We start from the raw sequence: 20,532 nt of genomic DNA on the forward strand, positions 1-20,532 counted from the left end.
AAAAAACGCTAAAAATTGAAAAAAAAAGATATGGATAAAATTTATGAAAATTGAAAGTTTTTTTTCTTTTCTAAATAAATGAAAATAAAATTATAGTTATGATAATTTTCCATATTGTTTTGGTTAAAAAGTTTGGGCAGTGCCCCACACCTGCATGGGCACAAGTCACCATGAGGCATGCACAAGCGCACTAACTCCATGTTCTCACTACAATACACACGTGCATAATAAAACATATTCCCTAGTATTACGTCTTTACTTTTTCCTGGCACCCTGCAACTCCTCTCCCCTCCATAAGTAACCACTTGTTGTTTGTTACAAGAAAGATTGGTTAGAGCCTCTGTAAAAGAGTGCGTCTTTGAAAGCCATGGCTTTCCCTGATCCTGAAGATCACATGTCTGATGATTCTGAGGATGATGAAATCGCTTGCATGTCGACCGAAAGCATTATCCACGCCTCTCGAGTTCTTGATAGGGAAATGCGCGCCTTTGAGGTATGCCCCCTCTCTCTCTCTCTCTCTCTCTCTCTCTCTCTCTCTCTCTCTTTTCTTGGTATAGATTAGCATAAACCCTAAACAAGTATTTAAGGTTACCTATTGGTCTTCTTCTGAATCAAATGATGAGTTGCAGAGAGCGAACATAAAGTTGGGGACATTCAAGGCAATGATAAAGGTGAACCAGGAGAAGATCACCACAAGCATCTCCCATACTTAGTTGCCCACATAGTCGAGGTATTAATGGATCTCTTTTCATATTTGAACTGATTTCAACCGACTCTTTTTTAACTCATCATTTTTTGGTTTTTTGTTTTTTTCACATTTTTGGAGAGTTTTAGCGTTTTTTATGGTGTCATGTTGTCGGGAAGTATGATTTCTCTTTCTTAACTTTAGCAATCCGCATGATCATGTGGAGTTTTTCTATTCTTTTCATGAAGATTTTATCCGAGAGTTGTTCTTGCTTTGATTGATGTGTCACGTTATGGCACATGGCTGGTTTTTTTTAACATTCCCTGCTGGATTAAAGTTGATCTGTTTCTTATTACTAACTAAAGCAGAAAACGAAAAAGTTGATGTGGTTCTTTAAACTGAGTAAGTTGTGTTCATTGAATTAAGGATACGTGGTCTTTTAAAACTGATCGTTCTCCTTTGTATTGTCAGGTACTCAAACCTATGTGCAAATTCGCTGAATAGCCATTTTGATGCAAGGATTTGTTCTTGCATTAATACGGTTTTATATGTGAAGTGTTCGTAGGCTTGTGAAGAATACTGTGGCCATGCTTGTCTAATACCATGTTTACCTGTTTGAATTCCTTTATGGAGTGTAGATAGGTTAGTCATAATCCATTCACATGCATTCACCTGTGTAGTTTAATGCTTCTTAGACTTTTGGGAGCTAAAAAATTGGCAAATCTTTTAGCAAAAAATGGTTTTGGATCACTTAACAATAAATTATTCTACGAAACAAGAACTATTTTTGATGAACAAATCATTAATGTCCAACTTAGGAATTAGGCTTGGATCGCCCATGCCATCACCTTGAGTCCACCTGTGACTTGGGTGAGTTGGTTCTTTATGTCATAATCCTAATTAACTTTAAGTTAGTTAAATGAAAACGTGTAGAGTAAGAAGGTAATACTGAAAATCCTATAAGTTCAAGGAGTTGGGGAAAAAAAAACGGTTCATGGAATAATATAAGTGAGTTTCTAGCAATCTATAACAAGCATCTAGAAGCAGTGTCCAGTTTGTCTCTTTCTTGATAGTTAACCTAAGCAGATTTGGTAGGTATTATTCAAGTGGCCTATCACCACGCTATTGAGTGGCTCGGGTAGGTCGGGAACGACTTGCTTTTATTCGAGGTTTCAAAAAACGCTAGGCGGCCTGCCTGGCGCCCAACGCTCAGCGCGTACCCGGGCGCCCAGAACCTCGGGCGCCCTGCAGTGCAAATTCTTAATTTTTTTTTTATATATTTGCTATCCAAATGCACATATATGTGTCAAAATTTGTAATTTATTCCATTTGAAATTGAAAATATCGCAAGTTTGCAACATACCTTTTTATATACAAACATAACACATGTCTTAGCCTCTCAGATAATCAGGTTGAGAATAAACTTATTCAAAATTTTGAACCATACAAAACATTTAAAAGTCTAATAGGCGACTCTAAGGTCTCCAACTCTCATATTCTCCATATTCCATATCCATAAAATAAACCATACTAACATCCAAGTCTCCAACTCTCCAAGTCATCAACAAACTGACTTCCAAAAATATAAAAAAACCAGTAAATCACACAACGAAATAGTCCAAAAAGGCAAAAAAATTACAAACCACATAACTAAATAAAACTCGTTCAAACTCCAATGTCTAAAGCCCAAACCAAGATGGTACAATAAAGTATTAAAGTTACTTCAAAAGAAGAGAGAAGACAATCAAGACATCAGCAAGAATCAGAATCATCATCTTCATTGCATTCATCTGCATCAGAATTGAGGCCGTCATCATCAGAATCATCACCCTCTTCAACATATTCCTCTTCTTCCAAAGATTCTTCTGAATCTGCCTCCTCTTCCTCTATCGCCCTCCGTGAAGTACCAGCAGAAGAAGTTGCTCGAGTGGCCCTCCTAGGATCAAAAGCTTATCCCAAAGCCTCCTCGACCATTTCCCATGTCAAACCCTTCCCAAGGAAGACCTTCTCAGTACCAGGGTCATTAACTAGCCAATCTGAAGCATTCTCAAATCTTTCGAAGAGATAGGGTCCTTCTTTAGCTGGTTTTTCTTTTCCTTGAGCCTTTGATTCTCTCTAACAAAAACCAAGTCATTGAGCTTCCTTTGCTCAAGCCTATTTCTTCTCTTTGTATGCACCATAAGGAAAAATAATACATTAGTAACTACTATGGGTCTATGATCTCTTACCTTTTATGAATCTATATTACAAAATGAATATGAACTTATAAACAAAAAAAGCATATAAAATTTTATTCCTTTAAAATAGTAAAATACTATCTCAAACGAACTCCAATTGCGCTCACAACCCGAAGAGGTTGTTGTCAAACTCAAGATCCGCATAGCCATCTTCTGGAGGTTTGGAGCGCTACTCCCATGTTGTCGCCACCATTGGGCCACAATATGTGGGCAACCTTTATAATTAATTTAGGTCTTTAACATTATCAGAACTTGAAAGAAAATTATAAATTTATATTTTATAAAACAAAAGTACATAAGTCAAAAGAATATTACCTGGTTCGTCTTTGTTTCTCTGCCTTAATGCCATATCTTTCCCAAATGACATCAAAGAACACTTATACAAAATTAGCTCTTCAGGTCATATCTTATCTTGGATATTTGGATCAGGAATTAATTTCTCAAGGCACTCATTAAAACCATCCATAATTATCCCTTTTGACTCGATATCTGCATCTACATAAAAGAATTTGGGGTTTAAGTAGTACCTCGTTGCATGCAATCGTCAGTGGAGCTGCCTATACCAGTATCATTTATAATCTCCCAAATTGGGGCATACTTCGTTGCATCATTGTCCAAATTCTCTGCAATCTCATTCATAGCTCTTTCCATTGCATCATGTATAAAGCCCATGGAGGGCTTATCAACATCAACTAAGGGCAAGACCTTCACCAAGGGAAGAAATACTAATATCGCATGCTTCACTCCACGTCAAAAATGTTTCGAAAGAATGATATTGTGTCTTCTTTCCCTTGGCATCTCTAGACCACTTATACCTACTCCACTCCTCTGAAGCAAACATAGACCTTAATGCGATCCTCCTCTTATACATGCTTTGTAGACTAAGGTAGGTAGTGGCAAATCTAGTGACCCCAGGCCTCACTAGCTCTATCTTTTTTGTAAACTTGCGCATCATGCTAAGGGTAAGTATGTGACTGTATATGAAGATTGTAACCTCCTTAGCCTTAAAAATAATTCCTTTAATAGGAGGCAATTCACCAATTGCCTCAAGCATAAGATCTACGCAATGTGCAGCGCAAGGAATCCAAAATATGCGAGGCCTCTTTTGTCGAAGCAAATGACCTGCAGCTAGATTGGGAGTAGCATTATATGTGACCACTTGAATTACATGTTCCTCCCCAACCTCTTCAATACCCTTATCAATGAAAGAAAATATATAATGCACATCATGAACATTGGAAGCATCGATTGAGCGCAAAAAAATTGTTCCCATGGGACAATTTACTAATAAATTCATGTTACTCCTCCTATCACTCCATAAATCTGTCATCAAAGAAACCCCAAATTTAGCCCATCCCTCCTTATGAGTCTTGAGATATTCATCAGTGTACTTGACTTCTTTCTTCAGTAGTGGCTCTCCAATTTCATAAGGAGTTGGAGCTTTCAAACCTGACCCAAATGGTCCAATTGCTTCCAGCATTGCATGGAAGCTATTCAAACGAGCAGTGTTAAAAGAAATGCTCGCATGGTAAAACCACCGAGCAATATACTGAATCACCTTGGCTCTATCTTCCGTTTAAACCTTTTTTCAGTTGTCACCTATTTTTTCCCTTTTTCCTTGCCTTTCTCAATTACTGTCTCATGGCTAGGTATAAAAAAACTATCTATTGGCCCTCTCGTACGAGCCTTCTTAGACCCAAAAGCCCTCTTGGTTTTAGAGCTCTGATTTCCAACCATGGCTACCTCTTCTTCCCCGTCTTCATCATCCTGTTCTTCAGTTTCAATATTATCATAAAAAATATGAACCTCCGACTTTAATTCTGCAATATCCTTTTTTTTTTGCAACATTTTTACTCTTTTCAGCTTCAATGTACTCCAAAATTTCTTTCTTTACAAGATTTGGGACTTTCTTACATGGGGCGACATCACCTCTAATACCGACAAGATGTTTCTTAAATCTGTTTATGTCGACATTAGAAACATGTCCACAGAAATTGCACATAATTTTATTTTTGTCATTCTTATCCGGGTTAACACAATATTTTCATCCCGGATCTCCACCTTTAGTAGATCCCGCAGAAGACATCTCAAATTGAAAAAATAAATATCAAATAAAGATTACAGATTGACCTTTTCTACCCAATCTCTGATCTTCGATGTTGGTTATCTCAATCGAGCTACGAATCAACTTAAAAGTCTTTTAATACCACCAATAGCACCCTAAAAATAATTTCAATCAGAAAAACAAACTTTTTCAATCAACAAGAAGTACTTTTGATTCTCAGCAATTGCTTTAGATTCTCATAAATAAGTTTAAGATTGAGGGTTTCTTGTTTTTTTTCAGTTTGGGGTTGAAAAATAAACCCCTAAACTTATTTTATACAAACTTGGGGGTCAAAATGACCCCCTTTACTCTTTTGGGCGGGCGCCCGCCTAGCCCACCTGGGCACCTGCCCAGGTATAGCCGCTCGTGTTGGGGCGCCCAAGTCAAGGCGTGCGAAAATTTTTTTTGGGGCGCTTAGGCTTGGGGCGGTCCGTTTTTTTAGACATTGCTTTTGCTTCCCACTTGAAACCTTGGGCCCCATTATAAAGTTTATAGAAGTCATAGGTGGCAAGGAATCTTGACAATGTTCCTTTTCTCGTTTATGCACAATATAAGGCTTATGCTTTAGATTCATTGAAACCGACCCTCCAAAGGCTAAAAGAATTTGTTGGAGTGTTACTATAGAAGCAATGGATGAACATGTTATATTTTTAACTGCTAGTTTAGTTTATCCAAAATGAAGTTTTACTGCTTCTAATATGTTTGTGAACTACATTTCTTGGAATATGTGATATGCATGTTAATTTCCCCCCCCACAAGTATCATGAATTTCAATGTGATGTAATGACTTCTATGTTACAGTTAATAGATTAATGTAGCTAGAAGGGTGGATGTTCTAAGATTAATTGTATTCAGAAACAAAGCATACATGTAAGATCGTGATAGGACACTCCTTGCGGGAGCCTTTTATGTTTAGTTGCTGTTATTCTTCGTATTTTATTTGCTTCGAATATTGGTAGCAATGATATTTTTTGGGAACAGTAACAAATTTTTGTTGTTCATATCAGCGCATATTGATAATTGAAAGTTTGAACACTGATAGATAACCCCTCCATGCAGAAAAATAATGATGAAATGGGGAACCTACACCTATGAATCTTTTTGTCATGATCTCGCATTTTTACTCAATTATGAAGAGAAAATGTGAAGCAATTAAATTATAGGAAACCTGCAAATATCTCTCCCTGCACATTTCTGCCTCTAGATGGTGATAGGCCTTATGCATTTATGCTGCAGGTGTTCGTATGTGCCATAACAAATCATGCATACAGTTTTTTTTAATAAATTTTGTACTTGCACCTTACATTTATAGATTTTGTTTGAACATGGAAATTTGAAGATGCTTATCGTCAGAAATAGTAATTTGAGTATACTTCATACGAGCTTTATCTTTTGGGTGTGGTTTCTATAAGGTTGCAACCTTCAACAATCCAATTAAGGCGCACCTCCAAAATTTATCATAATATGTAATTTTTGTGTAAAATACTCTTTGGATTATTTGAAAATCTATTTTTATCCCTAATTATAAAATCTAAACTCAAAAAATGGTTAAAATCAAGTAGATCTATGAACATATGAAAATCTTGAAAAGGACGATCTAGATAATGTGTTGCAAGATGCACTATTTATGGGACTCAAATTCTTTGTTTTCATATTCATATATCTCGATATCTAGATGACCAATTAGAGGGTTTTTTAACATTAAAATAACATTTTTCTGATGGATTTTTGAGGTGCATCTTTAATTCTACATTTTAAGGTTACAACCTTATATAAACTTTTTCCTTATCTTTTTTAGATTTTGGAAATGAATCTGGAGGATGATGCTGAAGAGGAAGGTGCGAATGTTGATCTAGATTCCCAAGGGAAGGGAAAGAGTGTTGTGCTTAAAACATCTACACGTAAGGTGTGCAACATTAAATCTTGTGCAACGTTAAATTTATGGTTGCTTTGCAGTCGATGGCTCTGCTACCATGTTCCTTTATTGTTTGGTGTGTTTTACTGGGCTCTTGATGCTGATGTTGATGCCAATATATTATTGTGGCTTTTGTTGGGTTTTGATTTCAGGCATTCAGGAAAGTATAGGTTTATTTTGCATGTGGTGCTTCATTTAATTTTGGAATTTATAGCATGTATATTGATTTATTTTTGATGGATTTACTGGCCTAATTAAAATTATATGTTGATTTATTGTGTTTCGAGTATGGATGCAAGATGAAACTAGTTTCTTAAATGATTGTGTAATTGTAGGGCTGTCAATGGGCTTGGTGGTCTGGCCCTAAAAAGCTAGGTCCTGGGCCTAGGCTGAGGCCACAACAGGGGAGACGGGGTTAGGCTTGTCTTGACCCTTTTTTGCTTTTTCTTTTATTTCTCTTGGATTGTATTTGGCCTGCCCGGCCCTAACCTGGCAGGGTTAGACTTGGTTCCGGGCTGGGCCGCGCTTAGGCTGGCGCATGGGTAGAAGGGCCGAGCGAAGGCAGGGGCTGGCCTGGCACATTGCCAGCCCTATAACTGATTACAAATGTTACTTGAAGCAAATATTTCTTTGTGCTTTTCTTTAGTTTCTCTTTATCCGCTTAAAAAACTTTGATACTATTTTGTATGTGACTGACAACTTCAAAGCATTTATGGTTGGTTGCTTGATTGCAGACCATATTTTTGCCTTTTGTTGTGCTCGTAGATCCTGACAAGCTTAAACCTGGTGATTTAGTTGGGGTGGATAAAGACAATTATGTGATATTAGATACTTTGCCATCTGAGTATGATTCGTGTGTTAAGGCCATGGAAGTTGATGAAAAGCCTACTGAAGATTCCATTGACTTAGGAGGTCTTGAGAAGCAGGTGGGTTCAGTTGTTTCACGTTTCTCGGGGACTGTAATGCTTGTTTTTTTTGGGAAGTGTGATGCTAGGAATTTCTTTTTTCTTGCCTCCCTCAATGGACTAGATTTCTATGTTTTGAACCTCAGATAATTCTCCCATAGAAGATAATTCTCCTTATTCTATGGGAATGAAACAATTACCTTGATGGGTGTTAGTCATTAATTATTAGATGGTTGCAGTGGATTACAAGCAACTGCCAATGGGCTGAGATCATTGAAATTCCTTGATGGCTGTTTTCCTCCAATATCACTTTCAACACATCTTTTTTATTGATAAAGAGATGTCTTGTTTTTCTTTGGTGTAGTTAGTTTTGGCCTATTTCTGAGTGGTACAAAACATGATTTGTTCTGGCAGATTCAAGAATTTGTTGAGACTATTGTTTTACCTATAACCCACAAGGAAAGGTTTCAGAAATTAGGAGTTCGTCCACCCAAAGGAGTTCTTCTCTATGGACCTCCTGGAACAGGCAAAACTCTAATGGCACGTGCATGTGCTGCTCAGATCAATGCTACTTTTTTGAAGCTTGCAGGTCCCCAATTAGTTCAGGTAATTTTTTTGGTTTATGTTTGCTGATGTGTCTTAAATAGTATAGTTTGTTGATTTGGTTACTGTATTCAGATGACCTATATGCTTTCTAGCTTACACTTCTTTTATCGTCTGAAGGAGAATTTGTTGATTTTATTACATAATGTGATTGTGAATGTGTGCTGGTTTAAAATACATGCCACATTCTCTATCTTTGGCTCATACATCTCTGTTTCTTTGGTTTGTCATTAGTTTTTGGTTCTTTAACACTTGGTTCTGAGGAATTCTCGATAGTTTTCAAGATTGTCAAGCCCTTCTACTATATGAGAGTGGAAATCATGAGCTGCAATATAAATCACTACTTGGATTGCACCTATCATGTCTAATTCAAGGGAATATGATTAAAGTGGATTGATTTGAAGGGCTTATGGGACTTTTGGAATTGGCAAAATTTGAGGGTCTTGCATAATTGAATATTCCTGATTGAGTCGGGTGTGCATGATGTGTCTCACGTACACTTGGCGCGTTTGGTTTGCGTGAAACTGTTTTCTAGAAAACATTTTCACATAAAATATTCTCTCATGTGGTTAAGGTCGGGAATATTTTCATACCAATGTGTCTTAGTGCATCGTTTCACACCAATTGCCAACTAATTGATGTAAAAATATTCCCACACTTAAACACATGAGAGAATTTTTTCATATGAATATGTTTTCCGGAAAATAATTTCACTCGAGCCAAACGTGCCATAAGTGGCAATCCTTCCCAATTGAGAGAGCTCACCTCAGTAGTGGGTCTCATTGTGAATGGGGGGTACACTTGGGTAGTTAGATAGTCGGATACTTAGAGAAGTTTGAAGTTTTGTTCTCACTGAGGGTACTGAAAAAATTGTAAGTAGGACTGGTGTGCCTACCTTGTGGTCAACACTCATTCATGGCGATTTGTTCCACTTCTTTCATGCCTGGTCCAACTACTCGCATTTTTGCTGGACAATTGTCAGTTGTAAATTTCTTGGTTTGTGCTGTAAGCGGTTCCATTTTCTCAATCAATGACAACTTAGGATGTAAGTTTTCATTCTCTTTAATTCGAAAGGAAAAAAAATACCATAGAAGCCTACTCTCAATGAAGTTATGGAATAAAAGGAGTTGCATCAATGTCGGAGGAACCTTTAAATTCTCTCGTCATATTTTGAGTTCACGTATCCTGATATGTATGATATCTGTTTTCTTACCTTAGGGGTATGTTTGTTTCAGTTCAATGAAATTAACCTCTTTTCCCATGTTTATGAAATGGGAAAGTGGCTCCACTCAAATTTGGAAATATGAGCTTGCAAAAGTTCCACTATAAAAATTAGCGGCCTTATGTGGGAAATCTATTCATTTTCACTTTTATTCCTCTCCCCTTTTTCTACTTCTCTCTGTACTATCTGTCTCACCTTACTATCTTTCTCTCCTCCCTTTTCTATCTCTTCATGTCTCTTTTCTCACTCCTCCATCTCCTCACCCTTCCTCTCTTCTCTCTTTCTTACCCTAAACTTCTCTCTTTATATACCCTTACTATTTCTGTCCTCTCTCACTCTCCTGCACCCCTTAATGTTCTTTTTTGTAAGCAAGGGTTTTTGTGTTTTATTGTATGTTTCTGAGCACCCGACTTGTGGGATGCCATCACCCACACCTCGTGGGTTTTGTAAACATATTTTACTATCTAATACATATCGTCACATTTTACCTAAAAAAAAAGAGATATATCTCTGTCGATTTATTTCCTGATATAGATTTCATAATTAATAAACGTGCCCTGGATGTCTATGCCCTGATAAAAGTGAATGTTAATGGTAGTTATCCTGTTCATTCTAGTTCCATTGCTCACATTATTGTGTGGTACTTTTCTAGTCTTCAGGCCCACAAGGATACCGTAATTACCACATCATCCGTGCTTTCTGCTGTTTGGAAGGACATTGTTGTGATTAATTTTTTCTGAGGACAATTCTCTTTTTTGGCTTCCATTTGAATTGTAAATTGTCTTTCTCGTGCATGTGCATGTAAGTCAGTATCTCCGGGTTGTTGAATTATGCATGCATTACATATCTCCAACCATAAACAAATTTGATGCAATTATTATCATTATGAAAGGGATTGCCACCGATTTGATGCAATTGTTATTGTTATGAAAGGGATTGCCATCCCTTTGTACTATTGAGCGAGGTGTGCTCAATTTTGTTGCACCGTGTCAAAAAAAAAAGAGACCTTGCACATAGGCTTAACAATTATAGCAAAATTAGCTGCCAAAAAAGAAAAGGAACACTAGTGGCATCTTTGTGAAACTCTGATGTTTGCGGACTTGTTTAGAGTGGGTAAGTAGTTTTTTGAGCATATTTAATTTATGTCATTGCACTTTTTAAATGCTTCTTGCTTTCCCTAAATCAAGCTAAAGATAGACGTCTTTATTTATCTTTCACTTCTGCTTGTGAAACTCATGATCCTGTGTTCTTTACTTGAATGACTTTAAATTTTTCTGTTTGGTTCATTTAGTTGACTAAATGAAATATTCACTGGATGGTCATTAAGTTGTACGATTTTATCTATGTCGTGATTGGCACTTTGCTCCTTGAGCACAATAAACATGCTTGTATTCTTGCTATGTTTTGGGGTATTAGATTTGCGTTGATTCGGTGGCTGTATTTTTTTCATTGTTTTTATAGAGCATTTCTGTCCCAAAAATCTCCTTTTCATGCCTTAGTCAATTTCCATCATTTTTCGTATTAGCACTTAACAATTCATTGAGTTGTTCTACACGAACTTTAAAATTTTATCATGGGAATTTGTGACTTCATTGCATTGCAATGGCTGAATAGTAAATTGTTGATGTAATAGCTCAGAAGTTCATTGGTGATGGAGCAAATCTTGTGCGTGATGCATTTCAACTTGCTAAAGAGAAATCCCCCTGCATCATTTTCATAGATGAGATTGATGCATTTGAGACTACATTGCATTGCAATGGCTAAATAGTAAATTGTTGATGTCAAATACCTCAGAAGTTCATTGGTGATGGACAAAATCTTGTGCGTGATGCATTTCAACTTGCTAAAGAGAAATCCCCCTGCATCATTTTCATAGATGAGATTGATGCAATAGGAAAAAAACGATTTGACAGGTGTGTTGCTTTTGCTGTTGTTATTTGAATATTTTTATTATGGGTTGTTTAATCGTCCAAAGCTACATGCATGTAAAGGTCAAGCTTGTAGCATTATGGAATCACATTGCAATATTTATTTTAGTTTTGTCGGAAGTTGGGGAACTACACTTTGCTCTTCTATATAAATTGTGTATATTGCTTTAATTTTATTGGAACCACCTCTTTTGTTTGCTGTGATTGATGGAATCTGGAAGCTGAATTTACTCATGTAACACTCTTTTGATATGGTTGTATTAATGCATATTCGTATATATTTATTGTTCCAGGGTGATTAATGTCCTTTTACTTTGTGAATCATTGGAATGTGGGCTAGAAGTCTATTTTTTGGAGAATATAGACACAATTAGATACAAGGGTTTTAGTCTAAAGAAGTCAATAGTATCAAAGCTGAAATGTGTGAATGATAAATTTGTCTATATCCCATTGTTCTGGTTAACTGTTTTGTGCTTATGGTGAGTTTTGAGGGACAATGTCATAATACAAGACGGGTTTAGGCGATGCCTGTGAGAGTGGATTCAGAGTAACTGTGTTTGTGGCTAGGCCTTTATGTGAGGAGGATCTGCTATTAGCATTGCTACATTGTTTTTGCTTGGGCTTGTCCAATTAGGTTTGTGGGATTTGGAAATGAAAGCTGGGAGGAATGGTTTCCTTGCTCTATCTTCCATTATTTTTTGCTCCCTCTTTTAGATACTTGGGAAGCCTTTTTTTGGCCGTGCTTAAGTTAGATGTTTGGTGCTGCGGAGTCTATCCACCTTGTTTGGGTTTTTGTTTAGATGGTGGGGTCTGCTTTATGGAGGTGTTAAGGGAATACTATAATTGATGCGATTTAAGGAGCCCATCTCAATATCACTTAGGGTTGAGGGTGGTTCTCTCTACATCATTCACTTGGCTACAAGAGAATCTCCTTCCTCTCTGTTTTTTGCTCACCCCTAGAGAGAAGCCAACGAGACAGCGGAAATGATTGAGGAGGGAGTAGTGGCTCAGTTTTGTACAAGTTCAGAATCAATGTTTCGAAAAGCGCTAGGCGGCCCTGTTGAAAAAAGAAAAAAAACTGATGACTGATAATGATTAATCTATAAGAATTTTGATAATCCATAAAACCATAATCCATAAGAATTTTTATAATCCATAAGAACATAATCCCAGTTAAAAAAAAGAAGATAGAAGTCCAAAAGAGAATTTTGATAATCTATAAGACCATAATCCATATTTTCATACGATGCTAAAATAGTAAAACCATACAAGCATACACTGATAGTCTGATACATTATAGACTGTACATACAAACGTTAGATAGTAGAATTAGAAACTAGAAAGTAAAAACTAAAAATAAAAAAAAGAAAATATACAAAAATTCAGAAAATATATAGTCACAACTGTTTACACTCAACACAACAGTCAACACTCAACACCAAGAGGCTTAAATCATCATCATCATCATCCTTCATCAGAAGGAATAGGGTAAGCTTTATCATATGCTTTAGATTCGAAGGCCATCATCATTAGAGTCGTCTCCCTCTTCAATATAATGCTCGTCCTCCTCTGTTTCTTCTAAATCTGCCCTTTCCTCCTTTTTTTCTACCGCCCTCTTACTATTATGTTCAGATGAGGCATTAGGAGTCTTGGCTGCTCTACCCTTTTCTATTTTTTTGTGCTTCCCTGAACTCAAATATTGTATAATTTCCTCACTGGTAGCTTCAGGAACATTTTTACACAGGGCAACATCCCCTTTAATATTGGCAAGGCGTTTTTTAAACCGGTAAATGCCCCCATTTGTATTCTTTCCACAATAATTACATTTAATATGATTTTTGTCATTCGGATTCGGGTTATAACCATACTTCCAACCGGATCATCACTTCTAGAAGAATCTGGAGAAGATATTTTCATAGAACAAGGCTCATTTTCATCATTTTCTGGTTCTTTTAAATTTAGAAGTTGTCTAATCTCTTTTCGAATGGGTTCATGAACCTTTTTACAAGAAGCAACATTATTTTTAATGCCAGCAAGGTGTTTCTTGAATCGGTTAATACCCCCATTGATATCTTTTTACAATTTTTATCGTTTGGTTTTGGGTTATAACCATACTTCCAACCCGGATCACTTCTTCTAGAAGTAGCAGAAATAGATCTATTCAAATGACAAAGATGGTGTTCCTGTTTTTGTTTACAGAACTCATATATTTGCTTAATTTCCTCTTTGATAGCTTCATGAACATTTTTACAAGGGACAACATCCCCCTTAATACCGGCCTAAGCGCTGGGCGGTCCGCTTTTTTGAACAATGTTCAAGATCTTTAATAGCAATGTTGTCAGAACCAAATCAGAGAGGCAGGTCTGAACCAGGAGCTGGTGGCCATCCCAGTCTGGTTGACCATCTCAGCCAGTTGGTTCAATGGGATGAATCTGCTTGTCTCGATATAGATGAATAGGGTAAAAAATAACCTTTGCTTTATCCATTTTTAACTCAAAAATGTGTTTTTATTTTTATTTTATTTATTTATTTTAGTTTCATGAGGGGCATTTTGGTAATGAATATTAGGTTGGGTTTCGCACATAAAAAGCACTTTCTAAGGTAGGGAAAGGGTTTGGTGACTCTCTCTCTTTGTCTCAATAATACAAATAATGAACTTTTTTTTCCAAAATAATTTCCATGGTTTTTTTTCTTATATCCATTCTAATTTTTTTTTTGGGGCATTAATAGTTAAATGTTGTGGTATTTGCTTATTTTTGTGGATTTTTGTTTTTTATTTTTTTTAATTTCTTCTTTTTTTGGGTTGTTTAGTACTCTTTTTCTTTGAATCTTTTTTGAGCTTTCCTGGATTAAATTGTGATGTGGAGTTGAGGTCTTGTGACTTTATGTTTTGACCTTTTTTCTTAAATTCAATAGCTCATTACCTCATTAGTTCGATTTTATTGGTATCGCCTGATGGGATATTGGAGTGCATCATGAGATATGGAATTATGGAGGACGTACGGTGTATTATAATTTTATTTTATTTGCTAATACTTTTCTTAAATTTCCCTATTTTTCAAATATTTGTTTTTGTACTAAAGGTGTGTTATAATTTTATTTTTGTTCCTAATACTTTTCTTAAATTTCCCTAATTTTCATTTTTTATTTTTTTTTGCTTTGTCCATACTTTCTTTATTTCTTTTCAAATTTAATGTATTTTCTGAGTTTATTGTTTAATCTTATGACTGGTCTGAGCGGTCAACCTTTCCAGCGCAACGAAACTGGTTGCACTCACTGGTTCAGCCTCTTTTCTGGTCCAGACAACAGTGACTTGTACTCCAGGATAACCCCTCTTTCTTTCCCTTACAAATTTCATGTTCCCTAATCCCTTGTCCTTCTCTTTATTCTCTCCCTGTTTGCATATGGTCCTCTGAGTGCAACTTCATGCACACTTTTCACTTCCAACAGAACTCTTCCTTTTAAAGAAATTATCAAATGTTTTTTCTTTAGGATGCTCTGGCCGAATTAGAACATTTTCTTTCGTACTACTATAGCTTTTTGGCTAGATTTCATATCTAATGCTATTGTTCATTGTGGATGATATTGGAGATGTCACAATGAGGGTCATATGGAAGACACAGGAGATTGTCTGTCATCTCATCAAGAAAAAATGGCCTCTTCTTGGGTGATGCAGTAGCTCTGTACTAGGCCCTCTTTGTTCATGAGCTAGTAGAAACCTAAGGGTTTTGTCATATTCACTTTACCTTCTGGTGATCTTTTGGTTGGCTGGGAGTTGACCTCTTATATTTATTGAGGATTTTAGGGTTTCACTTGTGGTTCATGTGCTGGCTACTATTCTTATTTTTTCAGGTATTTGAGTTTCCATAGAATTACAAATTTGGTTGTATCTATTGGTGACATGTATTTTTGTCACTTGTAGGGGGATGACTGAGGTTACAGTCAAGCCTAACTTTGTTTTGTATCACTTTGAGCAGGAAAAGTTTCAAATGCTTGAGGAATTCCTAGGAGAATATTTGGTCTAGTCAATGTTTAAAAATTCACATGGGGCTGCCAATGTTTGAAAATTCGGCAGCTCGACTGGCTAGGCAGCCCGACTGCCTAGGCAGCTGCATAGGCAAAAAAATTTGAAAAATGCTTACGCGCTGTTTGGGCGGGATCATTATGCGCTCTGTCTCTGGGCACCCGCTTAGGCGGGTAAGTTGCCACTTAGGCGCTACGGTCTGGGCACCTGCCGAGGCGCTACCCCTTGACACTTTGTGGACAAGTGGAAAAAAACCCTCGGTGAGGGTAAAGAAATGCAATTTCCCCCCCAAAAAAACAGTGAAAAGGGTTTTGAGGGGTATTCTAAATCCCCAAAACAAAAACCATGGCTTTTAGGGTGAGAAAACCCCCCCCAAAAACTCCTTTTTTGTGATTTATCGAAAGATTGATAATTTTTTATTTTTTTGATTTCTTCTCAAAACAAAGGCAATAGTTTGTGGGTGGATTTAGAGCTTCTAGTGGTTGATTTTGAGAATTTTTTGCGACCCAATAGACGAGGTTTGCACTGACATCGATTTGATTTTGATATTTTTAAAGTATTATTATATTTGGAAGAGGGTTTTGATTTTATTTTGCCACAACATATTATGTTGTGAATCATGTATTTTTTTATTTATTTATTTTTTTCTTTTACAATACATTTACATGTTTGTGGTTAAAAGATTGATATTTTTTTTGTGATTAATTGAATTTTTTCTCATTTGGATGATGAAATTGAGCATATATCGTATTATTTTATGAATAGTTGATTCTTTTTTTGTACAATGTGTCATGTTTTGATATTCTATTAGTTTTCAATTATTTTTGTTTTACTTTATTTGATAAATAATTGATTATGTGATATCTTAATGGGTTAAGTCTTATGTGAAAGTGATACTAAGGTCTTATATATTCAGTTATTCATTTAAGTTTTATTGAAGGGTAATAGTTAATGACTTAATTCTTTAATCTTATGTATTTTACAGGTTTGTTGATTAGGTGATTGATTCTAATTCACATTGATTGATACTCGATCAATTATTATTCATTGAGGATAATGACTTCCAGTGCATTAAGTAAGCCAATCGGTCCAGGTTGGAAGTATGGAACTTGTCCAAATCCTCTTAACAAGAATATGATCGAGTGCAAGTTTTGCAAAAACTGTTATAATGCCGGCATCAACAGATTGAAGAAGCATGTAGCCGACATTAAGGGTGGCGTCACGCACTCTAGTGCCTGCTAAGGTCAGGAGATATGCTAGAGAACTTGGAGGGGGTGAAAGCCAAGAAACAGGAGGTGAGAATAACACGGGATGAACTTGTAAGGGCTGTAGATGTTCTTGAAGTTCGAAGAGAGGAAGAAGACATTTATATTGAGGTTGGTTATTTTAGTAGGCCAAGAACAAGACGACCTATGGATGCTTTCGTCCCTTGCCTTGATCCTGAGGTACTACCACGAGAAAGGGGTCAAACAATCTTAGAGACCCATTTGAAGAAGGATGAAAGAGAAAGGGTCATCCAATATGTGGGGAGGTAGATGTTTCAAGCAACATTTCTTTTAATGCCGTTAACTTGAGTAGCTTCCAAGCTATGTTGGAAGCAGTGGGCTTGTTTGGGCCAGGGTTGAGGGCTCTAACTGCTTATGAGCTTAAAGGGCCAATGCTAATGAATAACTACTTGAAGACCCACACTTATGCATAGGGTGTATATGGTTGCACAATAATGACCGATGGCTGGAATGATAAGAGGTGCATAAGCATCATGAATTTGATAGTGAATTGTTCCATTAGGGAAAATGTTCAAGAGGTCTATTGATGCTTCAGACAAGTCTCATGATGCAGAGTTCATTTTTAATTTGGTGGACCAGTGTATAGAGGAGATAGGGGAGGATAAAGTGGTCCAAATTGTGACCGATATCTATTCAACTACTATGGCGGCTGATAGATTATTGATGGATAAGGGGCTGCGTATTTTCTAATCCCCTTGTGGAGGAGGATGCTGCATAGACCTCATGCTTGAGGCCATTGGTACGAGGAAGACATTCATGACAACCATCGAAAAGGCAAAGAAAGTCGTAGTTTATTTGTACAGTCACACTCAGGTATACATTTTAGTATTATATTAGTTTCTTTAGCTATTTCTTACTTATTTTGAGTATTTTTAATGCATTGATTTATTGGCAGTAATTTAGTTAACTTTGGGAACTCTATGTTGGTCAGGTCTTAGTTATGATGAGAAAGTTTATTAAGAACAAAGACTTGGTGAGGCCTTGGGTGACTAGATTTGCCACCTCGTGCTTGTCCTTACAATCTTTATTTGAGCAGAAGGAAAAAGTGAGGTCCATGTTTGTGTTTGAGGATTGGGCCAAGTCCAATTGGTCCAAGAAAGATGATAAAAGAGTTGTTGTGGACATTATTATGGACTCAAGATTTTGGAACAAGGTCCAGTATGCCTTGTTAGTCTTTCACCCTTTGGTAAATGTTCTCAAGATGTTTGATGCTGAGAAGAAACTTGCTATGGGGCATATCTATAAAGCCAGGCAAGATGCAAAGGAAGAAATCAACAGATCTTTGTGGGATGAAAAGTGGTATAGGGAGTTTTTGAAGATTATTGAAGACAAATGGAACTCCCAGCTTGAGATGCCCCTACACTTAGCAGAATACTACCTTAATGCTGCTCACTTTTACACCGATGCTGAGGTATATAGTAGGCCTGAGTTCATGGATGCTTTCAACCAGTGCAATGTGAAGCTCAACCCTGATCGTGAAGTGCAAGATAAGGCAATGATGGAGTTAGATTTGTATAGGCTTGGTACTGGATCTCTAGGTAAGGAGGTGGCAGTCAGGCAAAGCTACAAGATCCCGCCCTGTAATTTTAGAACTCCCTCAGTTTCATTTTATAATTTGAGTATTTAATTACCCGGATGGCCATATACGTTATTTATTAAATTACTATATTTACGATTTTACATTTACATGAAATAGGTGCATGGCAGATGGGCCATTGTGGAAGCACCCCTCATTTGAGGCAGATGGCCATGAAAATACAAATCTGTCTTGCAGCTCTTGTGGATGTGAGCGCCACTTCAGCGCCTTTAAAATGGTAATATTACTTATTAAGTTAATGTCATACATACTTAGTAGACTAGTTAGTACTTAGTAAGTTAGTAACGAAGTGAGTTTTTTTTTATTAGGTGCATACAAAGAAGAATAAATTAGAGCAAAAATGACTGAACGACTTAGTCTTAGTTCAGTACAATCAAAAGTTGCAACTTCAACACCTTTCAAATGGTAATAGTACTTATTAAGTTAATGTCATACATACTTAGTAGACTATTTAGTACTTAGTAAGTTAGTAACTAAGTGAGTTTTTTTTCTATTAGGTGCATACACAGAAGAGGAACAGACTAGAGCAAAAATGACTGAACAACCTAGTCTTAGTTCAGTATAATTACAAGTTGCAAGAGCGCCATCAACAGTTGGAGCACAATCATAGGGAGGCTATTGAAGCTTTTGATATTGATGACACATGCGAGTGATCGGTCAATGCTAGTGATGATGAGGTTTTCCTTGGAGAGGGCTTGACCTGGGGCCAGGTTCGTGAGGTTGTTGGGATAGCAATGCCCCCTGAGCATACCACTCGGGCTCAAACTCAGAGCCAAAGGAAGGGGAAGGAGAAGGCCCAGCAAGGGAAGGTAGTGAAGGGAAGGCAGTGACGAAGAAGTGGAATAGGGTGATGACATCAAAAGAGGATGATGAAGAGGAAGAAGTAGATTCAGAGGAGACGAGGGATGACGCTCAATATGTTGAGGAGGGCGATGACTCTGATGATGTTGGCATGGAAACATCATCATTAGATGCTCCTCATGCTCCAATTGAACACCCTGTGTGGTGGTGCCTCTTATGCCATAGAGTTGTTTGGTTGATGGCTTGATGTAGTTTTTGTTTTTAATTTTACCTTGTTGACTTTGTGTATCGTTTCTAGACTAGACTTCTAGTTTCCTACAATGATTTTTGGGATTTCAAGCATTTCAATGTCTTAGAACTTACAAGCTACAAACTTACAATCCCTTTGAGACTTGTATCATCTGTAAATCTGTTATGTGATTGTAGTATTGTATTTGTACTATTATGTTTTCGTCTATTTCAAGATCACAAGGAGCTTGAGGCTCTAAAATTGCCCTAAAAACTCCTTAAGGCCTTAAACCATGCCCTAAGAACTACCCTGGGCTGCGCCTATGGGGGTGCCTCATGTCTTGAGCACAATGAAGGTGGGTAGGAGATGTTGGGTGGGTTGGAGTATAGCTTCTCAGAATTCTCTTTCTTCAATCATGCGGCTACTTCTTCTTTTATCCAATATGGTTTCATTTACTAAAATGGACTTGTATAATGCACTTAAATGTATGTGTAGCAGTTTCTGAAAGTGCTTTCATGAATTAGGAAAGTAATAAAGGCATAATTTATTCTCCACAATTCAAAATTCAAATTTAGAAGACAGAGTAGCATGTGTAGAGGGTTGATAATAATTTTAGGGGAAGTAATGTATATATTCATTATATTTACCGTTATTACGGGATTTCCTCAAAGTTTTCGTTATTATATCTGTACCCGTTTTTCACCATCTTAACAATTTTTTTAAAAGAAGACGGAAATGACGTTTTTCGATTTTCAAGAACCGAAATAGGACTAAATTTGGTTTTTCAAAAACCGATTTTTTGTTCTATTCTTTAAACCCTTTTCCCCTGTTTTTGTGGCTTTTTTGGGGGGAGAGAGAGGCTCGTTACTTTGATTTCTTGACCAATTTTTCCTTTTGTTTCTTCCTTTGTGGGTAGTGATGTTTGGGTGATGATTTCAAAGTTTGTAGAAGAACTTGTCGAATCCTGACCATATGTGGTTTCTCTCTCATCATAGT

General features: G+C 36.8%; 2 protein-coding genes across 28 annotated transcripts in view; both read left to right on the forward strand.

Annotated features, from left to right (window-relative positions):
- The first annotated feature begins 456 nt into the window (after positions 1-456).
- Positions 457-20,532, forward strand: part of LOC18422504 (26S proteasome regulatory subunit 6A homolog) — a 36,708-nt gene continuing 16,632 nt past the window's right edge. For 5 of the 20 annotated variants that reach the window (XR_016052458.1, XR_016052455.1, XM_088862501.1 and 2 more), the window contains exons 1-7: positions 457-493; positions 630-730; positions 6,825-6,932; positions 7,277-7,355; positions 7,707-7,867; positions 8,261-8,452; positions 11,466-11,584. Coding sequence is in view for 14 of the 20 variants with exons in the window: in XM_088862501.1 (XP_088718627.1) it covers positions 6,834-6,932; positions 7,277-7,355; positions 7,707-7,867; positions 8,261-8,452; positions 11,466-11,584 (650 nt within the window). In the remaining 6 variants the exon portion in view is untranslated. Of the gene's footprint in view, positions 494-629; positions 731-1,239; positions 1,328-6,824; positions 6,933-7,276; positions 7,356-7,675; positions 7,868-8,260; positions 8,453-11,304; positions 11,585-16,608; positions 16,749-20,532 lie in introns of those variants that run through there. The other 15 variants (XR_016052456.1, XR_016052457.1, XM_088862511.1 and 12 more) reach the window with 14 other exon arrangements.
- On the forward strand, positions 16,945-19,747 carry LOC110007278 (uncharacterized). 8 transcript variants are annotated; one of them, XR_002280960.2, is made up of 5 exons: positions 16,945-17,722; positions 17,841-18,489; positions 18,606-18,723; positions 18,815-18,911; positions 19,004-19,747. XR_002280960.2 is itself a non-coding variant. In XM_020667268.2 (4 exons), the coding sequence occupies exons 1-4, from the start codon at positions 17,633-17,635 to the stop codon at positions 19,040-19,042; spliced, it is 885 nt and encodes a 294-aa protein (XP_020522927.1). In that variant the 5' UTR covers positions 16,945-17,632; the 3' UTR covers positions 19,043-19,747. The 8 variants fall into 8 exon arrangements, 4 of the variants coding, with proteins under 4 accessions (XP_020522927.1, XP_020522935.1, XP_088718640.1 ...); XR_002280962.2 differs by having other exon boundaries at positions 18,617-18,723; XR_016052462.1 differs by having other exon boundaries at positions 17,841-18,447.

The sequence above is a fragment of the Amborella trichopoda genome, chromosome 3, assembly GCF_054954075.1.
Source record: "Amborella trichopoda isolate Santa Cruz 75 chromosome 3, AtrichopodaSantaCruz75HAP2 v2.0, whole genome shotgun sequence".
Taxonomy (NCBI): Eukaryota; Viridiplantae; Streptophyta; class Magnoliopsida; order Amborellales; family Amborellaceae; genus Amborella; species Amborella trichopoda.